The following is a 22709-nucleotide window of genomic DNA, read 5'->3' on the forward strand; positions in this document are numbered from 1 at the left end:
CCTCCCACCCACCCCTAACCCCCCCAAGTAGCTATGACTCTATAATGTGATTCACATTTAGTTTTAAATTCTAGCTTTCACCATGGTCTCATAGAAACAAAACTTCTCTGCGAAGCACAGAACTGCTTTGCAACGTCAACGAATTAAAAGGAAAATCAAATCCCACCCCCCCACCAAAGAGCTTCTCAGTGAAGTTACCTGCAAAGGATGGTTGGGAGGGGGTTCAGATATTTTTAGGTTAAGCTCTTTTAAAAAGAAAGGACAACTCCTCCCCCTTTTTCAACCGTGTGAACTAGGAGTTTATGGCATTTGTATATTTTTGAACATTTAAAGGTAAGGATTTTGTACAGTAATGATTAATACCTAAACATAAATATTCTCCTACATTATATACTAGTTTTTCTTTGTACATGCGGGGGAAAAAAGTATTTTCAACAAACATGGCACATGCTATATGCAGTTCCTCCTCAGTAGCTTGGCTACAATTACAATAGTTTGCATGAGGAGGATAAAAGCAAGACTTTGTGGCGAGTGGGCGACAGTCCATGAGCACAGTCTGAAGATGGAAGAAAGTGGAGAGAGGGAGCTGATTCCTCCTCCAGGGTTCAAGATGCTGATCTACTTGAGTGCCTCAAAAAACCACCAGCGCACACCTCTAGTGTAAACGTTAGCACAGAAGAACACATTATCACTTAGTGCTTCTGAGAAGCTGCTTCCCCACACTTTTTTTTTTTTTTAACAGGTGTGAACAGCTGGTCATTTTTTTTTCAGCGAGAACAAACAATATCAGCCAATAAAGCACATGACAGTTGTCGTCGATAAAGCCACACAACCTGGCACACGTAGGGCAAAGAACCACAAAATAAAAACTCAGTACACTTAGAATAGTAATAATTATTAAAAAAAGCATTAGGAGGTTGTTCTTCTGTCTACACTGTACATACAGATGTTATGCTTGGAAAGCTGCTGTCTCACACAGTCATAACATGAGTCAACATTAAGATACAAGTCCAATACAGTTACAACTAAGCCAATTCACTGAGTAGTCTCCTTTGAGACAGCGCTCTTTTAGCTGCAGTTTGTGCTGAGGGCAATGCTGCAGGATGAGAGGATCCCGGAACACAACAGTTTGATGGGTAAGTGACCAAATTGGGTGTTGGCAAATGTATGTTTTGCTCTTAGAGGATACAGTGCTAGCTGGACTTCCGTAAGGAAGCCAAAGTCAACAACTAGGGGTGTGATCCTGCAACTCTGCCTACCTAGGCAGGGTCACTGACTTCACCAGACCCACCTCTGCAACTTGGGTCTGGTGGGGAGAACAGGTAACATCTGAGGACAGCTGAGGTCAGGCTCTGGGGACTAGCCAGAGCAGCAGTTGCTTCCATGAGTAAAGGATGCAGAGTGGGGCTGGAGAAAAAGCCCCCAAGTATATTGACGTGATTTCTGTTTGCTTTACTTCGTGGAACATTGATGGATTGATCCAGTTGTCAAATACACTTTTCTCTAAAGAGTGAAATATACTTTCCCCTATAAGACTCCAAAAGCATCATTAACAGCACTTAAACTTGGTTTGTGAAACAGAAAGAAGTCTAAATATAAAAATAATTCAAGCAGATTCTCTTTACAAATTGTATAGTGAATTCAGTATTTGGCAAGACTGTTTTTACTACATAATGAGCTCCTGAGTGTTTGTCTATTAGATAAAAATTTTCTATTTCCTTTAAGCCATAAAGCAAAGAAAACCATATACTCAAGTTATTCTGAAGTCATGACTTCATTTATGAAAAGAGGTTTGACCAGAAACTCAGTGCAAGTGGCAAAGTTGACCATTACTGTACAGTATCTGCAAGAAAATAAAATAACTCCACATTGCTCAAGTGGCACGAAATGGCTGTGCCAAAAAAAAATTGTCTATAATAAAATCTCAAATAAGTTTCCGACATTAAAGTTTTATAAATAAGTACAAATTGAATGCTATTGCTGAACTGCGAACTGAGGAAAAAATTATCGTGTAACAAGTTACCAAACTAGTTCTAGCATCAAAGACAAAAAGGAATGTTGGAACTTGTTTGTACAATAGAAATGAAAGCTTCCAGTTTGTAGGATGAGAAAATTGAGGCATGCAGGGACTCTTGCATATGGATATATATATTTTATATATATTATATATAATATGTACAGTTTAGCTATAAAACTTTGATGTGTAAAGAAGCTGTCTTCAATGAAAAATTGAACATTCAGAGGAAATTCCTGAGTTAGGGTTTTGTGACATGGGCCACTGAGAAAAAAGCTGCGGTTGGGTCCTCAGAGGTGTTATGTCCATCCCTGTTAAGATTGAAATCAACATACAAAAACAGACAGTGTTGCCACTGCTTCGTTCCCTGCCTGAGCAAGGGATAGCACCATTGTGAAGAGAACTCCTGCTTGTAGAGAGGAGGGAATACTTAAAAACAGTATTGCTGCTAAGACCACTGTAGTGTGCACCAAATACGTTCTTCTAGACAACAAATGAACACTGCCACTGGCTGACTGAAGAACACCTGACCAGGTGTAACGTTAAGGTTACGAGTCACTAGGTGTAATCTTTCCTGGGTTGTTCATCTGTTGTACATTTATCAGTCATTTCCTGACAGAAGTCTACCGTGACCGTCTGGCTGCTCTGCTCTGGTGGAAGCTCTCTCTCGGGGTAAGTACCTGCGTCGGCTCCATCCAATCCCGCGCCAGCCGAACAATTTTCTGAGATGTTGTTGGGCAGCCAGGGTGCTCCCAGCTGCACTGAGCCTTGCTCCGAGCAGCACTGCATGCTCTCCCCGACGCACTGGGAGGTCACCAGGCTCTGCTCCACACCAGCTGGGGCGGGGCTGATGGTGGTGACTGGCTGGAGATCCATGGGTCTGAGAACAGGGCAGTATCGGTGGAGGGCTTGGATCTGTTCCGGGCTCTGCATGTCTCTACACACTTCTTGGGAAAGACAAGAGAAGTTGTCTAGCAATTCTCCCATGCTTGCTTTCAGCTGGTTCCTTTCTGAGAGCAATTTCTCTTTCTCACACACCTGAAAAAGAAAGAAGGCATCTTTGAGGAAGGGGCATCCACTGCCTGCTCACTTTGGGCACATACGCAGCAGTACCCAAGAACACCAATGTGTCACACCTGTCTTCATATGCCCAGAGGAAAAGTCACAAAGACATCAAGTATTTGACCACCACGGCCTGTGTGGACAGTTGTTTGGTAAACATCTGGAGAAAAACATTTGAACTGGAAGAGGATAGAATCCCAAATTATTCCCACAGAACTGTTTCCTTTATAAACTAAGGCTGCCCAACAGATGATATAAAAGAACTCTGAACAAAACATTTTGAGGGAGAAGTGCCATTTCCCATCTAATCATCAAGAAAACAGGTTAATTCCTGAAGTGAGGATAAGTTGCTGGTGTTTGGTTCACCCTTGAACTGCCAGGTTGGCTGCTTAGGCTGGGTGCACCCCCTGGAGCTCATTACCACAGAGAGAGGTGAGCTTATTCAGAAGAGAGGATCTAAGTGTGCTCTGTGGCCTCCACCATGGCTTGTTTTCTTATGTTCTGGTGCTTAATGGTTTTGGGTTTGATCTAATACAGGTATTTTTATGAACTCAGCCTAGGGTTTCACGTCTAAAAACCAGTGTTTTTAGTCAGTGTGGACTGACTGAGATGGTCCTGCTGCATCTCCTTCTGTCTCAGGCAGGTGGGCATACAGCTCGAGAGAGAAGATGAGATTTTGTAGAGTACCAGAACTATTTCCAGAGCTGAGCTGGCCCCAAAAACAGCGCAGCCACGTACCTCACCTAGTAACACTGCTAAACCCAAGATGTCTCAGCATCTGAGGTGTGAAAGCTCCACAACTCAGATAATCCAGCTATGGGTGGTTGTTGACAGCTGATAGTATTGCCCTGGGTCCAGAGCCCACACTGGAAGCATACAGCTGTGTGAATGTGAAAGAGAGCAGTGCACATGAAAAGAAGCAACTGCTAAAATATTGATAAATCTATCAAGAAAGCACAAAAATAATAAAAAAATAAACAGATGCTCAAGTACATCTTGAGATTATGAATTATGGAGGAGAATATGCTGCGAGTTTGCAGGGAAAAAAGGGAATGTGAGTGGGTAGATGAATGAGTGAGAGAAAGCAGGCAAAAAAAATTACCTATCAAACTCTGAGGATACAACCATTTCACTCACTGTCTGCTGTGAAACCATCTGTGTCAAGAAGATGGGTGACTTACAGTAACTACAGGGGGGAAAGGCGTCTTTCATAAAAAAGACCTAGTCAAGTGAAAAACCCTTAAACCATAGCGCCATTATGTAATTCATGAGACTGGACACTGCTGATCACAAAGTGGACAGAAGAAAACAAAGGAATTTCCAGTGGTCATGTGTTCTGTGTTTATTCTTTTCCCTGTCCCTGTCTCCCAGCTCAGGGGACTGGGTACCCAGAGAACAACCAGTCTCACTACTGAGTAAGACTGAGGCAAAGAAGGCATTAAGTACCTCAGCCTTTTCTTCCTTCTCTGTTGCTATGTTTTTACTGCATTCAATAAAGGATGGAGATTCTCCTTGGCGCCTTCCTTTTGTTGCTTGTCTGTTTAAAAAATCATTATTGTCATTTACAGCAATAGCCTGATTAAGTTCTAGTTGGACTTTTTCCCTTTTAATTTTCTCCCTGCATAACTTCACGATATGCTTGTACTCCTCCTGAGCAGCTGCCCCTTCTTCCAAAGATAAGAAACTCAATTTTTCCCTTGAGTTCCAGCTGAAACTCTCTGTTCAGCCACACTGGTCTTCTCCAGTGTCTCATATTTTTGCACATGGGATCAGCCTGCTCTTGTGCCTGCAAGATTTACTTCTTGAAGAATGTCCAACCTTCCTGGACTCCTCCGCCCTTCAGTACTGCCTCCTAAGGGATTTTCCCAACCAGTCTCCTAAACAGGCCAAAGTCTGCATTCTGGAAGTCCAAGGTGACAGTTCTGCTGACCCTCCTACTTAATTTCCAGCAACCAAAAACTCCATCATTTTGTGATCACTGTGCCCAAGAAGGCATCCAGCCATCACTTCACCCACCAGCCCTTCAACGTTTGCCAACAGGTCCAGTGAGGTGCCTTTCTCTACTTGGCTCACTCACTGCATATTGCCACATATTCAAGTCTCCTTTGCTAAACAGAAATCTCAACTTTTTTTTTTGGGAAGAAATCTGCACCTCAAATGGTTTTTGATTCCTCAAACTGAGCAGGGATCAAGCCCCCAAGGCCACTCATATGCCTTTCATTCATTCCCCTGAGATAAGTTTGTGCTGGGGAGTGGACTTAAAATTTTTATTTTGTCTGTCTACAGTTTACTGTATGGGACAATAATGGCAACGTCACAGGACTGCATAAAATCAATTAACTCAAACTAAGTTTCAAGCGAAGGCTACAGGTATAAGGCTGAATCACCCCCTGCTGCTAGTCCAGCCCTCAGAGTGCTGCTCCTGAGGCTCTGGACAGTGAGAGACAGGAACTCCTTCCCATCACCAGCTCAGTGCAGAGTGACAGGCATGTGCAGCTAAGACTGGACCTGCTTCTTCTGACAACCTGATGAGGATCCATCCACTCTTTCACTGTGCAGAACCTCTGACTCACCCTGTACACACTGTGCATTATACTCAGTGCTGGAAGTAGTTGCTCACTATTTTGTTTATCTTTGTTGTGTTGTTTGTTTTGCATCAGTGGAGCGCTACTCTGAACAATGTTTTGATTTTTCTTTTTTTTCCCCCCAGGGCTTCAGCAGCACAGCATCTGAAGGCTTCACAAGCCTTGATGATTTAAGCCTCCCAACCAGCTTGTGAGGTCAGTGTCACCTCCCTGTTACAGGCAGGAAGCAGATAGGCACAGGCAGCAAGTGAGTAACGCAAAGCCATGTGGCTTTCTGCCATTTGTGAGGTGATGGTAACTCAGCTTCTTCCAGATCCCTGCCTCTTTCACACCATGTTTCCTACAGCTTGAGCAGAGAACAAAGCAAAATGAAGTACAACAAGCCCCACCTCAGGTGTCCATACCATGACTGAAAACGAGAGGAATTTTCTGAGCAGCCACTTGGCCTCGCTCCAGTCACCTCACTCCCTTACATTAAAATGTGGCGGCACTGTCTACTGTGCATTCTGCCCATGAATGTACAAACTGACTGAACCCACTGAAGTCTGGGCTGGAATTCCTGTTGGTGCCCTGCAGGTTACAGCGTGAGGGTGAGCTGGGCTGCGGCGAGGGCGTGGAACTCACCAACTTGCGGATTTCACATTCGAGGTTCTGAATACAGTCCAGTTTCCTCTTGCGGCAGCGCTGAGCTGCAATCCGGTTCTTGCTGCGCCGGCGGACATCGTGGATGAACTCGAGCTGCTCTGAGGTTAGCTTGTGCATCTTTATCATCATCTGGAAATCATTCCTTGGAAGATCTGTGATTTGATCAACAGGAAAAGGAAGTTTCACCTAAAACAAACACAAGACAAGAGCAAAGAGTCATATTTTGCTTGCTCAATGCAAGCTGAACTACAGTGAGTTGTTGAGAAGGACGAGTATCTTTGCTGCTACCCCCTCAATAAACAACAAATCAAGTTTTACACTGAGTATGTTCTTCCCTTGTGGCACATTGTGGAGGTCCAGATGGTAAGGATGAGATGATAATCGTACTTAAATCAGCAACACATATGAATCCCAGATAAAAATTTCATCTTTCTACAAATCCTTAATAAATGATCTCATTGCATTAAAAGAAGGTTCTGTCCACTAAGAGACACGGCCTTTTGGAAAGAGTGAAGTACCTTGCTGCTCTTATATTCAACTAGTTTCAAGGAAGGGGCTATTACCACAGCAGGAAATGTGCATCTGCTTGGACTGCAGGACTGGAAAGTTTGATTAAGTATGAGGTTAAAAAAAACAACCTGACACCTCAAGTGGATGAAAAATAATGTATTGCAATTAGGAAAGGTCACCTCATCAGCATTTCAACTGAGCAATACACTGTGTAAGAAGAAAGGGTCAGAGGAGTGTGATGCAATATATCCTATCTTGCTAAAATATATACATTTAAAAATAAACCTATATATGTTGACACTCTAATATTCTTGAAGACTAAAGAGCACTGAAATTGTATTTCTTGAAAAGGTCAGGGTCTGACTTCAAGAATCCTAGCAATTATGCATTAAAGCAAAGCAAAACACAAAGCTCCCAGCAGTCTGAAGCAATGAACACACACTGTGTCAAAAGCTGAAGAATGGTGGATGTGCTCAAAGCCTTTTAGGTTTTTTTGCCCAAAATCTATCAACCTGCTCAAATCAAAGTAAGCACCTCCCCTTAGAAACCTTGCTTCACTTAGAGCCTTGGACTGATAACTATTAAAAAACTGATGTTCTTCGGCCAACTGTTGTGTTTGGGGGTCAGATAAGAGTCAGCTGACAAAGCTGAAGGAGATGCAGAGTAATTCAACTGACCCCTTCTTTTTTTGAGTCATACCCACACTGCCCAAAAGATGGCAGTAAATATTTATGTTTCTGTCCCTATTTGGTACAATCTAACCTCTGGAACAGCGAGACTATTCTGCACATAGGCTATCAAAGAAGGTAAGTTGCTCCAGCCAAACAAAACATATGGGCTGAAAGCATTCCTTTGATATTTAAAATATGCATTGTCTTCAAATGGTGCACTTGATAATTATTTGGAAATAAAGAAAGTAACAACATGGGTCATAAGTTATCCCCTTCAGAGAGATGAGTTGTTCAAGCAGAACAGTTTGCTGAGGACACGTACACCAATGCACAGCAGTGGCCTCTGGCACTGATGGTCATGGACTCTCACCAGGCACTTGAACCTGCATTAACCAGCTCCTCACCTTGTTTAGGAGTGTTCTTGGTGTTTTCTTGTACACTGCTCTGTGCATCACCAAGCCTAAGGTAATGAAGTTCTGTGCAAACACCTACCGCATTCTTTCACATGGCTTCATGCCCTGAATGTTCATTCATGCCCCTCTGCCCCATGTGTCCAGGCACTGCTTCATAACACACTACTTGACAGGTCAATTTAAAGCAGCAAGAAGTGCCAAACACCGCCCAAACCCTCCCAGATTCTTGCTTGTACACACAAAGGCACAGGGATGTGAACTACCTTGTTTACAGACTGCCAGTTAATGACATGAAACCTGTTTGATTTCCCCTCCTGAGCCTGTGGATGGTTAATATAAACTCAGTGTCACCTGCTTTTTTCTCAAGCTTCTACCACGGTCTGAAAATGAAAACAGCCAGTGCTTTCCTCTGAAAGACACCACAGTTTCACTGCAAAACCAGCCCTTTCATGTTCACAGTTTTTCCTTATTTTCTTAAGACCAAAATGGAAAGCAATGTTAACTTTATTTCTCCCTACCTTTCCCTTTCTAAACATATTTACTTGCAAGGAGGAGATGTGCTTGCAGCTGCAATGGGAATGAAAGAGAAGCAATTTAAATATGTCAGGTAGAAGTTGCTGAAGGGAAATGGGAAAATAAATAAAAAAAGATTCATTAAAAAAAAAAGGATTGAAAATAAAACCATCTACACAGCAGATCAGAGACTGCTATCAGTAATCCCAGCATAATCCCACTCCTGTCACAGGCAGCACTGCACAGGATTAAAAATGTGAAAGGGAAAGTGGAAGTGAGTCAGACTCATTTCCTTCACCATTCACAGCATTTTTATTGCCTGTCTCCCTCTTCGAAATCAGCTGTCAACTGAAAAAAAAAAAATACCAACCCACCAAGCTTTTGGCACGGACACAGTGAATAACTGCACCGGGGTGTTGCTGCAGTGAGAGGCTGAAGTGTTTTACATCTGCACAGGGCAAGACTCTCAGCTGCTATTTATCATAACAGAATGGTGAGTCATTTTGCTAGAGCCTGCAACTGTGCAGTGGGTGGGATTCATCTGACTCACCCAGAGCTGCCGAAAATGATGGGTTGGGACTACCTAATGTCCTGCTCCCTTCAGATGGCAATGCTGCATGGCTTCTCCCTCCTTCTGGCTGCAGAAGTGGACTTAAGAGTCAGAAAAGATTCTGCATTTTACAGAATCTATGGGAGGTGAGAGAAACTTACCTGAGGTGTCTGAGAAAGACAGACAAATCTTTTCTAAAATATGAAGGAAAACCACAACAAGTATGCTTTCTTGTAAAGTTTTCTTTCTAATTACTATGTTTTTGGTTCAAACTATTTCAAAATAAAAATGTAAATGGGATTCCTGCTCCTTCTAGGATTTACTCCAGCCAGAGCTAACCTCACAGAGCTCCAAAGTCTTCCCTTAGCACAATTACTCTTTCCCTGCATTTTTACACCAGCAGCACAAGCTTGCTTTCCACTACACAACAAATAAACTGATGCCTTCTACCACCACTGCAGACTCTACCCCCCAACTTTGCCAATCCACCCTGGGGAAAAAGGAAATCTGGTCAGGATTTTGTGGCATTTCCCCCGCCTCCCTCCCCCTTTATTAGCATTAGGATGCCAGTGGAAATGTCAATGCTTTGAGAGGCTAAGTCAGAGCAGTGATGTAGACAGACAGGGACAGCGACTGATTCAGCACATGCAAGGCCCCTATATAACCAATTAATTCCTCCAAGCTTCACCAGGTAGTGCCAGCTTGGATCATATGCCAGTTACTGCTGTTCTGCTCATCTATTGTACTAGTTACTGCTGCTGCTCTCCCCCTCTCTTTTTTACCTGGAATAAAGGAAAGAACCAAGGACCTGTATTCACTCCCATTAAAACATAAAATGTCAACTCTTGGGAATTTCTTTATCCTATGAGTAACCTTAGCTTCTTCATTCTTTCTTTATATCTTAATTTTAAGACATCATTTCACCCTAGCCAAGTGTTAGTAAAGGCAATGAACTTCCCAAGTGCCACTTTAACACCACAGTAACTTAAAGGACAAATATATTATCCATAAGAAAATGCAACCATTACGTAGTGGGCATGGGAAGGTGGAACTCATTGTACCAGTTGGTCAGTTGGTCCAGAGCGGTAAGAAAAAAACCTGCTGCCTTAGTGCCCTCAAATCCTGAAAGCCTCTTACACTCACACTTGCTGACTCCTTGGAAGGCTCTCAGGACCCACCAAGCACTCCAGCCCAGGGGCTCAATCATATTAATTCTTTTTTTTTTAAATGCAGAAATGGCTACTTGGCTTCACACAAGAGAGCCCTAGGCATTACTGTTGTGTTTTCAAGTATCTTCCTTAGCATGCAAGTCTGTCTTCCACAAACACTCAAGAAGAAATTCATTCCAGGAGAGGAGCTGAGGAGTGTTCCCCTGTGACAGGGGCTCAATTGTCTACAGGGTATTTCAGGCACCACTTGTGGTCCTATGGACTAGGGACCTATTCCTGTCCTGATCTCACCTGGACAGAGGCTATCTAAGAAGCACAAAGGTAGTGGGCCATACTTTGTATAAGGGATAGCCACGACACATTTTCTCATCCTGCTGTCTACTGGCACAGGTAAAGCCTTCAAAACACCTCCTTTTTCCAGATGTCAACTATACCAAGATGGCAGAGGACTGCAAAAGGGGAATGATGAGCCCAGGCAGTGAAGATCTACCATTGTGTCGACAAAGCGGGGACTAAACTGTCCCACCTCGGATCAGCAGGTTCCACTGCAGTGTGTTCCATCTGACACAAGACAACTGATGGCCCCGTAGTGGCATGGGGTCAACTCCAGCCTCATCTTGTGAGGGCCATGAGAGGTGTTTGGGTCAGCAAATGCTGCCTGAGAGGGCACTGCTGTGGAGGCAGCCTGGGTAACCTTTTGATTTTCTCCCTGCCTCACAGAAGTGGAGGACCAGGCTAATCCCACAGCTGAGTGCTTTGACCCAGTAATCAGGAGATGTGGATGGGATTCCCATCCTTTAGCTCATGATTTGGACTTGTGTTCAGACCACACACTGCTGGTACTTAGAATGCTGGGCTGACCTCTTCCCATTCACTGCTTGCAGTGTCCCCAGCTTCCAGCCCTTCAAAGGGCACAACAGTATGATACTCCTGCCGTTTGACAGGCTTCTCTGAGACCAGGGATAGCACAGAAACACTGACAGAAGCCACAGGTGCACTTAATAATGGAAGATCAGGCAGTGAAATGACAGGGGATAAAGTACAGTATTTCTCTGAAAGAGCTGCTTTTGCAGCTCAAGAACTGGAATCCTTCAAGAGCTCTTGCAAGGTCTTCAGAGCAGAGTATAAAAGAATTGGTTGTAGGGCACCATGAAATAATACAGTGTTTAAAAATTTCAAACTCTGAGTGTTGTTGTAATCCAGCAATTCTTTGCTATCAGTATGGATACCATTCTTACTGAAGAGAGGAAAGAAAACAAAAACTTCCATGAAGTTTATCTTACAACACCAATATTTGACAAGACACCATTTAAACAGACATTGAGAAACAACTCCCAGTGCTCTGCTGATGCCATCCTAGTCAGGAGAACATCTACCAGAAATCAATCCAGAGACTAATTTTTCTCATTTTCAAATTTGCAAACCTAGCAAAATCAGGAAAGCTGGGGTGACTGATTATCAAATTGTGGGGAGGTATCACATATCACAGCAAGTTAAAGCCTTCACATGTATTTTTCTTGGTTGCCCTTCTTTCCATGTAACATTCTTCACTGAGTAGGAGTATTAAGCAGTGAAGCAGTCTCAGATGAGGTAACTCAGCATAGTAGCAGTAGATTTCTGGTAGAGCAGCTTTGGTTTACTCCTCTTTTCTGGGGCTCTGACTTGCAGTATTTTGCTAAGCACCCGCAGATGAACAGAGAAAGGATGGCTGCCTGTCACTTAACATGGAGGGCTTTGGACTCTTGCTGAAAGTTATTTACCTACAATATCCTCAAAGGTCTAATTGCATTAGCTTTCCCTTTATGAAAATTTCCTTTGTAAAGTGAGTCACTAACCCAGGCGGGAAATTCTTTTGAAATACAGATGAGGAGACATTGAATGCAACTCTCTAGACAGTTTCTTGGAAAACTCCACCTCTTACCTCCTCTTACACTTGTTTATTTTTTTCCTCAGAAAACTCACTTATCATATTAGACTGAGCTGAGATTTCTTTTTAACTGGTTTAGTAGTACAATATTTTTTACAAATTTTCTAGCAGATAAAACCTCTGAAGTACTTGCTGAAGAAAAGGAATACTAAGTAAAGTAGGTAGTGCAGAAGTTTCTGTTCCTTAAGTAGGTTAACAGATTGACAGACTACTTCCTTCTCAACAATTCATTATTTCAAGGCTTATTGTTTTGTTGTTGCTATTTTAAGCAGGATTGTCAGAACCTGCCTGTAAGCACCGAGCTTTAAGTCTTCTCTCTAGTATTATATCTCAGCAATTGATTTTTCACAACCTGTGGAGACCAGAGAGAACTGAGTGAAAAGAGTAACACAAACTATTAAATATTTCTGTGAAGTCCCAATAGCTCGAGTAACAGCCCTGCTCCTGCAACTCTGTACCATGGGTACCCCCTACATGCACTTGCTGCTTCTGTCAGGAAGCCTTAACAAAGGGAGATTGCAGAAGAGTCTTGGTGGCTCCAGGAAGGGAAGCAATAAGCAAGGACATCCTGGAGAAGATTTACCAGTGGTGTTCCAAGGACTGCCACCTCCTCTGATAGTTGTGACTGCCTTCTGCACCCCCAATAGGATGGAGGCTTGTCACAAGGTCACCCACACAGCATCATGCTGAACCCTAGCACTCCACTTCTGGCACCAAACAACTTTGGCCATGTGCTCTGCAATGGCATCTGTCTGTGGGAAAGAAGAATGCCTGAAAAAAGCAGAGAGAAGTCTCTCACCTACTTCTCACACAATTAGTACCCCAGCAAATGATGTTTTGTGACATTAATGCTGGCAGTGACAGCACTCTGCGAGCCAAATTAAGACCAACTAGGTCCAAATTCCAGGGGAACTGAGCAGCCCTGCGAGATAACTGATGGTCAGAGTCCACCAGGCTTATTCCCATCAGGCCATCCCCCCCCTAAAAGCTGACCTGCAGCAAAAGAACCTGCATGGCCACTCTCCAGAAGGTCAAGCATGTCACCCCCAGATATCTTATCAGGTGCTTTTTGAATAGAAGCCCAGAAAACACTGTGTGTTCTGATATGGAGGGGGAAAGGGCTCTGTCTGTGAAGTCATCAGGACAGGAAGGGCAAAGCAACAATTTCAGGAATGAAGAAAGATTCCCATGCAGCTTGCAGGGAGGTGAAGAACAGAAAGCTGTCCATTTCAGACAGTTGTGAGTCTCTCCTGCTGTTTTAATCACAGCCAAACTGCTAAAAGCAGGTAGAGCAACTTATACAAGAACTTCATGCTGCTGTTACTTATTTTCTACTGTCTTGTTTAAGATATCCTTTACTGAGGTTTCCACAGCAGTAGATCCTGCAGGATACACACCCTAAGTCACTGTATTAGTACAGTATTGTTTAATGAGACTGCAAAGTCTGCTCTTGTATTGGTAACAACCTTCAAAAGATCAATTTTTAAACAAAATCTCTACCAAAGCACTGGTGTGATCTGTTTACCCTTGGCTTGTTCAGGATAGTGCAGTGTAACCTCATGGAACATTAATTTCCTCACCACATTTTTAATGCCTAGCAGTCCTAATCAAAATACCCTGGGGGGGAAAAAAAAAAAAAGCCTTATCAGCAGTCCCTGGGAGAAAACTTGCTCAGCACAGTTCAGAAAATCTTCCCCAGGGGAAAGCAGCAGCAAAACCAGGAGTGGAGCAAACCTTTCCTAGCACTGTCTCAGAGCCAGATGTCTGCCTGGCAGCAGCACACCCAGACAGCCTCTATAGCTGCTTGTTTGCTCCTTGTGTGTCCCTCCTCTCATCCATGCTCTCCTGCACATATGCACATACCTTTTTCTAGGAAACCACCACCAGTCCCCTGTAAGCTTCTAATTTCACTCTTCCAGGCTCATTTTTGCTGCAGTATATTTCCACACAATTAGGTAATTATGACAGCTAATTAATTATCAAATCTCAAAAGGCTAACCTCTTCCCTCTGCACTGCCTCATGCTGAGCAAGCAGTACACATGGGTGGAAATCGATGGTCCCTGGTCCCTGCTGCCCTCTGCCCCTTGTAAAGACAGGACTTCACTGAGTAACCCAGCTATGGCCTGGGCTGCTGTAGGGCTTCCCAAATGAGATCTCCCGCACACTATCCCAGACAGCCTCCCAAAGAGACTCCTCTCCCTTCTGCATCGTCCCCTGCTTACAACATGAGGATGAAGAACTGTCCCCTCAGAATCACTGGTCCAGTGTGACCAAAAATTAGGACACCAGTGGCTCCCCTGCCTCTTCAGCCCCTTCCTAAAGCCAAGCAGCCAACTAAAGGAAGCACCCACATCTGTCTGAAAAATAAAGCCTGGGATGTAGCTGGAATAAAGACTGAGGTATAGAACAAAGTTCACTCTTTTCATCCCTACTCCATAACTAAGCCCACGTGGTTCTGAACTGATTGCTCTCAGCATATGAACCCTCCTCTCAGCATATGAGCACTTGTTGCTCCCCACACTGAAGCAAAAGCTGTCAGTGGAGTTTTTCAGCATTACTAGAGGAACCTGATACCTGATTTTACCCAGATGTTCTCTAGGTCATGCAGATTCCTAATGAAACTCTGTGAATAAATATCCAGTCTTTTCCACTTTCAGGGTTCCACATCACATCTCCTTGATTTAAATCTGCCCTCAAACTAGTGACTTCACACAGTTTATTTGGTCATAGTTAGCCAGTTATCACTGCAGCATCTTCAGCTGGCCCATCTCTAGTTTTAGAGAGGGCCTCTCTTTCTCCTCCCTCTTTTGGGAGAACTACATGGAAATTGATGGCTTGCTCTTCAGCCTCAGATCATTCTCTTGTCATTCCCTTAACAATCCTGGAAATTAAAGGATAACCTCTCTGAAACCATTCGTGCCACGGCTGCTAGAACTCTGAACAAAATGTCACAGGCAGGGAACACGATTTCAAGTTGTCACATAATAGAGGCAAAACCCAGTACCTGAACGTGCAAGACACACAAAGACATATGTGGGAAGATGATATGAATGCCATTCCCACAGCACAGGGTGCCCAGCTATACAATTAAGTAATTTCACACTTCTGCTGGCAGCATGCAGCCTCGGTCTTCAAGCAAGCTGCCCAACCCTTGGTGTCTGGAAAGGCACAGCTTGAGTTTGCTCAAACACATGCACAGCAGTAAGAAGTGGAGCTGTTTTCCTATACCAGAATTTTCAGAAGTGTCGAACACCTCGGAGATCAAGCAGACCTATTAATGTGAAGTCAACCATGCGCACTCAGCTGATGAGGGAATAACATAAAGTTACTCTTTGCCCCTATAAGTGCTGGGAAGAAATGCAAGAAAGTGCTGGGGAAATGCAAAGTCATTTGAGAGAATCAAGGAGAGATTAATTGGGTCATAACAACTGTGATATATGTACTTATCTTAAATCCCTACCTCATGCCCTCTGTCTTGCACAGGACATGATTCACTGTCTGCTTCTGAGAATGACCCAGACTCATCGCTGGAGTTTGTTCCATAGGATGGCTCACATTTAATCTGGGCTCGGACCGGGTTGTACAATCCATCCCCCACCACGCCGGGCTCCTGGTGCTCGGGCGCCAGGAATCGGGGGCCTTGGGAGCAAGGGGAAGAGGAGAGCTCGCAAAGACGCAGGCTGCAGGGAGAGCCGCCGCTGCCGTCCTCTGCGTACGAGTAGGAAGAGCACGAGCTGGAGGTCCTGGTTCTGGTTTCCAGAGGAGGAGAGCGAGGGCAAACTTTAATTGGCACCGGACAGCTGGTGTTCGGCCGCATCCGTCCCGGCAAGTGATCAGCTGTCAGCCCGCTGTGCGAATAGGTCTGGGAGCTGGGGAGAGACTGGCTACCGCCAGCCCACAGACCCTTTGGCACAGGCTCTGTGAGGTCTTTGTCCAAGCTGCTCACACCAGAATATGAATGCACCGAAGTGTTTACTTGGTCACAAGCATTTGAAGAGAATATAACACTCCTCCTGTCCAGTTCCCCTTCTTGCTTACAGAGAGTTTCAAAGCCGGGCCCCCTGAGTGGTGATCCCACTGTGAAGTTGGAAGCATCCTTCTGCATGGCATGGGACTGTCCATAGTTCCCTGTGAAAGGGACATAATCAGTTTTATGGTCACCCTGAGTTGTCCCTTTTTCAAAAGGGCATGCTGGACTCCTGCCAAAGTGCTGTTGGGAAGTGCTGGGGAAGCCAACCAAATCTATGCTTTTTGTTCTGTTGAAGAAAGACCGCAAGCAAGAAGGAGAAGACCCACTTTTTGGCCTGTCGACACAAGTGAGGCTTGGCTGTTTCCTGTCCATTTCAACATCCCCTTCTTTATCCCTGATGTCAGGTTCATCTCCAGACAGGCAAAGTGTGATGCTTTCTTCATCGTTCTCTTCATTCTGAGGCTCACTTTTTATCTGCCCCATAGCAAGTCCCGATTTGAGGCCATTTCCAGAGCTCTCTTCATTGAATGTGCTTGCAAAACCTGAGGTACTGATGTGTGATGTGTTGTAGACATTCTTGGTACAAGCAAGCTGGTATTTCTTGTATCTGGGGTACCGTGTTACTGCATCTTTATCCAAACTGTCCTTGCTATCTCTCAGCATGTCAGAGTCAGGCAGCATCCCTTCGCCTTTGTCTGCTCCAGCAACAGTGGTTTCAAAATTGAAGGGTTCTTGGTGCATCCTCTCCCTTGGGCAAGATATTTTTGACGTCTCCGATTCCATCGTCTCCTCCTCATCTCCATCGGAGTTCTCCTCATCGTGCATGCGCTGACAGGTGGTATCTTTTTTGCACAGGAACAGGCCATCTTCGTTGTTCAGCAGTTGTGTCTGAAGGAAGCTGAAGCAGGAGTCCTCCAGGTTGTGCATGCGCAGGAACTCAGCGCAGTGGATGACCTCCTGGATGTTTTCTCTGCTGAGTAACAGCTTAGCAGTGTAGGCGAACTGTAACAATGGACCAAATCCCCTGACAGTGACCTGCAAAAATAGAGAGGAAAATTGCCAGCGTTACCATCAGCTCTTGCTGTCATCCCAAGTCCTTTACCATGTGGTTAGATAAACTAACAGATCTGCCATTCAGAAATAAATACTGCTCAGCACCAGCTGTTCTTCTGTCACACCTGCAGTGATGCTACATCCAGGAACTAGCACTGCTCCCTTTGTGGTGCTCCTGTACATCACTGAACTGGTTGAACTGAGATTGTTTTTTCCAAGTATCTTGAAGACCTATGAACTAAGTCTCTGACCTAATAAAAGACTGACAAAACTAGCCTGGACACTGCTAAGTCTCACACGGATTTCATTTTAACTGTGCTACAGCACCCAACCATGAAAGCACCAATTCAATTTTGATTCTTCTGCTCTGATGGAAGGTCCAATGAACAGTTTCAAGCTTAAGATACCACTTATCCAAAAAGTGTTTTGGTAAGGAAACACTTATTATTACAGCAAAATTCAATAGAAAGCATCTTTCTGCCTCTTTCAAAAGCAGATGATTTCCTTTTTTTCTTCTAAATTTTTTTGCAAGCCATTGCTGAATACATGATAGGTAAGTACAGACTGCATAACTTTCCTCTATGCCATGGAGATTATTCCCCTCGTACTGTTCCCAATTTTAGTGAACCTGAGGTACTGCTAACAGAAAAGAAATTAATATTTATAGTTCAAATAGTAGAAATTATTCTGAGTCCCACCTCAGTACTTAATTTCCCACCATTTTCTTTGTAGAAAGAGTAAAAACTGTTTCCAGGAGAGTGATCTCCAGACAACTGTTCCAGGTCTGACTTATGCACTGCTACTCAACTTTTCTTTCCATGCCATCTGTGTTTAATGTTAATATACTGTATATTAAAAAATACATACTTCCCCCCCTCCCCATTTTTTACAGTTGTATCTTTACAGACAGCTATCAAATAAGTTGCTGAGCCACATAGTAAACTATAGATATTGTCTATTTTCGACAAAATTACTTCAACTGCCACTAACTTCTCTTACATTTTTTTCTCCCGATGGGTATGAAATGAAAAGATTGGAAAAATTATTCTTCATGAAGCAGCAAGAGGCTGCTTCAGAACCACAACTCATCATCAAGGATTAAGGTTTCTGCACAAGAAAATTCAATACTTTGGCTACAAGGTTGAGATTTGGAAGACCCCAACTCAATTTCCTATTGTACCAACCCCCTACTATATGACCCTGGTAAGTCCCTTCAGTCTCAATTCCCTGAGACTGAAGTTCTTGCCTTTCTTGCAAGTAGCACTCATTTATCTGAGCTCCCTGTGCTTTGCATACCAAGCAAAGGCCTCTAGATGGGATTCAGCACAGCCAACACCTGCATGCCTGTGTGAAGTTGGGATGCATGGCCTGCAACCTCCTTCTGGATGCAGATGTCTCTGGTAGACATCCCCTGGTCAGTTCCTTCGTTTAAAACAAACAAGAAGAGGAAGCACTGCTGTCTCCTTTTGTTTTTGCAAAATGGCCTAAAGACAGAAGGGGAACCTAGAAAGCAGGAGACCAGGTTCCTTCCCCAGGCTGTGAGGATTGAAATTCCCATTTCCCAGCTCCTCAGAAAAGTATATTTGGGATGGTATGGGATACCCTGAAGGTGACTTTTTTTTCACTGTTCTTCCAATTGAATTAATGCCATCTAACAAAGAAGCTGCTCAAAAGGCTGGTGAGCCATCAGGCCATGAATTTGCAAAAGTCTAATTCGTGATTAGAGTGTATCTGAGTGAATAATTTGGTTCATCTCGATGAAAAGCCTATAAAGCCCCATACTGCCTCAGGACCAGTGGCAGAGTTCACAGATTTTTATAGAAAGTCCTGACTTACACAAACAAGCCTTTGTTATTCATAGATCTGTACTTATGATGGCAGATTATGAAGACACCACAAATGGTGCAGATTTTGATGGGGAGAAAAATATTTTAAAACACCTCTAAAATTGCTTCTAATAGCTATTCCATCCATAGTATTACTGCTCTATCTGCTATTTTAAGAAGCAGTGCATTTTCATGCACATACTTACACACTTGCACATTCCTGTTTAACAATACGCCTCTGGTACAGAATTGCCAAGATTTACAGCTGGCTATTAAACCAATCTCTGCTTTATCAGTGTTACACTTTCTGCCTATTTGTTAGATTATCAGCTCACTAAAGGCCTATCTGCATTTTATCTATGCAGCATGATTAACAAAATTGCTCGGGAACTTAATGAGCTACTCTCAGGCTGATGGTAAGATCTTCAGTGTGGGGGCTTACATATTGCTGCATATCTTGTGAGCCCGGCAGCAGCGTAGGTCTGCAGGGACTGTGGAGCACAAACACAGCTCTCCTGGCAGTGGTGCCACTTGGCCACTAGGTGGAATGGCTGGAAAGCAAATTAGAGTAATTTTCTGTGCTGGGCCAGGGTTTCACCTGCCTGCCTGCCGCCCCAGCACAGGCACTCTGCTCAGCCTCGGGCTGACTCATACAGCCCCACAGCAAGGCTGTCTCCCACGCTGACACCGGCTTTTGCTCCAGGTAAATCACCACGATAACAACCAGCAGCAAGGCAGCTGTTAGAGCTGCTCTGTGCCGGATGGATCAGAAGCAGAGCATGAGACTATGCTGTGGGCTCCCCATGGTGCCCAGCAGATGCCTCATGTGAAGGATGATGAAACTCCGAGCAAATGTGTGCCTTGACTTCCTTTGGAGATATTACCCAGTGACACAACCTTCACTCTCACAATCTTCAGATCCAAAGGGGGAAAGTTTCTTTTCAAGCACCCAGCACTTGTCATTGCCCTCAGGCAGAAATCTCTCTAGTGCCAATTCTTGAAACTGCACAAACAATAACTTTGGAAACAAACGGGTGCAAAGCTTGCTGCCAAGTGTGAAAGCCAGCGCAAGCTCTGCCGCCTGAAGCTGTCTAAATATTGATTCGGCTCCCATGGCAGGTTCCCTGCCTCGGCCCCACCAGTTTTGGGACTGCTTGCATCTGATGCATTCTGGCAGGAAGGCTGGAATCGAGCCACTGGAGCGTGACTACGAACACCGCACATTGGGAAAGAAAAGGCTTTGAAGCTGCATGTACTACCACCACACAGGCATTTCTCTAGGAAGAGATAAGGACAGTCTTTTAAAATTATTTGATCTGACTGATGCATCCCAGTGAAAAAAGTTAGTGAAAACAAGTTGATCTACATTTGCAGAAGGAAGGAGATAATTTCTCTGCTACAACAGTCTTCATTTACATGTGAGAGAAGCCTTTGTTAGATGGGTAAACCCATGCCAGCAATAATCCCAGGGGTTATTTTTCTCTATTGAAAATAAGATGTCCAGGAGTTGTTTGCTTTTAAATCTTATTTTTTGTATAAATTAATGTTTAAGCAGGCAGATCAGTTTGTGGGAACCTCCACTAGGCACCCTGTCCAAGCTCATATGCCAAGTCACTACTTCTATGCCTTTCAATCCTTTGCCTTATTGCAATTTCTTCCCGTTTCTGGTGTTTAAATGGAATTGACTGGCTACTAGAAAACCAGCCAGAGAAAAGGCAAAGCATACATATAAAACAACAATGCTCACACAGAGAGAAAAGCAAAGATCCTAGCTTCTTGGAGATTTGATTTCTTTCCCTTATGTTTACTTGTTTGTTTCCCTTACATGTACTTGGAGCATGTCAAACAGCCCACCAAGACTAAGGATAAAGCACTTTCTTTGTCTTGCTTCTGTCCCCAGCTGGTCTCGTATGCATTAGAACTGTCTAGTGCACAGAGGACGTGGGAACTGCAGCCCTACCTAAGGCACCTGGTACGCCTCCTTGCTCTATAACAATCCAAGAGACTAAGTCCACATGCAGCTCGTGCCTCTGCTGTGCTGCCACAGGTACACTGTGCTCAGTGTGCAGTAGGGAGGTCTGCGTCAATTCAGCGCTGTGGTGATAACAAGCCTGACCACTGTTCAGGTGAAAGAAAACAACTTCTGCTACCCTTTACGTGCCTCGTATCTTTCAGACTGAGCTGGGGGACGTGTTTTGTATGACCATGCCCTTGTGAGTGTATGCTATTGAGGAACAGGCTGGAAACAATGCAATGATATGATCACCATCAAGAGATGTTAATCAGCATTAGCCATATTGAATTTACCAGCAAAACACAGACAGCAGCCCTGCAGAAAATAAGCACGCAAAGTCTATTTTAGTTCAGTTTGACATTGCTTTTCTCCTTACAGAGTCCTGGGGAGTGCGATGCTCTGGTAAGTCCTAATTGATTTAAGTGACCAGACTTCCACTACTTCCTTTGGGAGATCATTGCCAGACTCTACTTAAAACCTCCTTGTGAGGAAATATTTCCCTTATTTTCCTCCATCAACTCTCATTACATTTCCTTGATGCATTCTGGGTAATGCTTTTTCCTTTTGGAGAAATAGTTGCATTGTTGTTAGACTCCCTGCCTTCCCTTTTTCACTGGTCATTAACGAAAAACTGGCTAATTCAAGGAAAAGAGTATTGATCACTGTCGGATGGGAGAATAAGAAGCTGAGAAGACAGTCAGCAATAAATGCTAGTAAAGGAGGCAGCATTACAGATGCAAATAGAGCACTTTTAGCAAAGCATTCTTCTAGTTCTGGGCCCATACTACTCTCTAAAATTAGGAGGAGGGTTAGCTCACTTCCACATTGGGAACACTATCCTTTTGAAAGGGACTTTTAGGTCAGAAATTCTATTTTAAACGTATCTGTACACACAGAGGCACCGTGGGAGACGCAGCACTGTGGGTGAACTGGCTCTGGCTCCCCGCTGTTTCCATGTCCTCCGTGAGGGCTGATCAGGCATGCCATGGAGGCCTCCGTGCTGTTCTGAACACATGAGACTGGCCTGGGAGCACACACGGAGCGCTGACATGTCTGTCGATGGGCCGGACTCACTGTGTGCCGCAGAGTTCATCAGTGCATGCTCATTAGCGAGCTGCCCAGACTTCCAGATGTCTCAAAATCCCAGACAAATAGACAAAATCCTCCAATTCTGCACAGACAGTATTTCTTATGGGGGGTGGGAAGGAAGGTTATTTCCAAAGGAAACATGGATGTCTGGTAACCCCGCTCAGAATGGCATCTGTATGAAAAGCTGCATCTGGAGCAGGGAAGGTCAACCCCTGCGAAATGCCAGCAAAGTCTGACTTTAATTTAAAGAGGGGAAAAGTGATTAAGGGCAAGAAAAGATCACTGTAAACATGCAGGAATGTAAAACTTGGCAAGGCAGTATCTAAAATGGAGCAAGGGAATGTTTACAGTAATCTGATGCAAACTAACATCAAGAACAGAGAAGAACTGTCTGGTTTGCTATGGGGTGCTATTGGCATTTGCAGCGAAAAGAAATTAAAATGTAGAGAATTTTTCCTGACTCTTAACCTAACAGTCAATTCAGAGCGGTCTTGGAAGGGTTTCCAGGGAAGATGATGGATACTTTATGTCTGGGTACCGAAAAGGAAAACTAACAAAGCGCAACCTTGTTCTGGAGAGCCGGCCTTTAATTTAGTAGACTTTTCCAGGGCTAATTTCTGTGTTAATGAGGGCACAGTGCCAATGATCTGCTAGGAAAGAGCAATAAAGTTCAACAGCAAATGCACATGCAATTGTT

The 22709-nt window shown here is 44.0% G+C and overlaps 1 protein-coding gene across 8 annotated transcripts in view; it reads right to left on the bottom strand.

The window, feature by feature from the left end:
- Window positions 1-22709, bottom strand: part of BACH2 (BTB domain and CNC homolog 2) — a 183098-nt gene continuing 160389 nt past the window's right edge. For all 8 annotated transcript variants that reach the window (XM_038133695.1, XM_038133699.1, XM_038133694.1 and 5 more), the window contains 3 exons: window positions 15521-17065; window positions 6286-6492; window positions 1-3052 (listed from right to left, as the gene is read on the bottom strand). In XM_038133695.1, the coding sequence (XP_037989623.1) occupies window positions 2573-3052; window positions 6286-6492; window positions 15521-17065 (2232 nt within the window). In that variant the 3' untranslated portion in view covers window positions 1-2572. The remainder of the gene's footprint in view (window positions 3053-6285; window positions 6493-15520; window positions 17066-22709) is intronic.

Source organism: Motacilla alba, chromosome 3, assembly GCF_015832195.1.
Source record: "Motacilla alba alba isolate MOTALB_02 chromosome 3, Motacilla_alba_V1.0_pri, whole genome shotgun sequence".
In the NCBI taxonomy this organism is placed as follows: domain Eukaryota; kingdom Metazoa; phylum Chordata; class Aves; order Passeriformes; family Motacillidae; genus Motacilla; species Motacilla alba.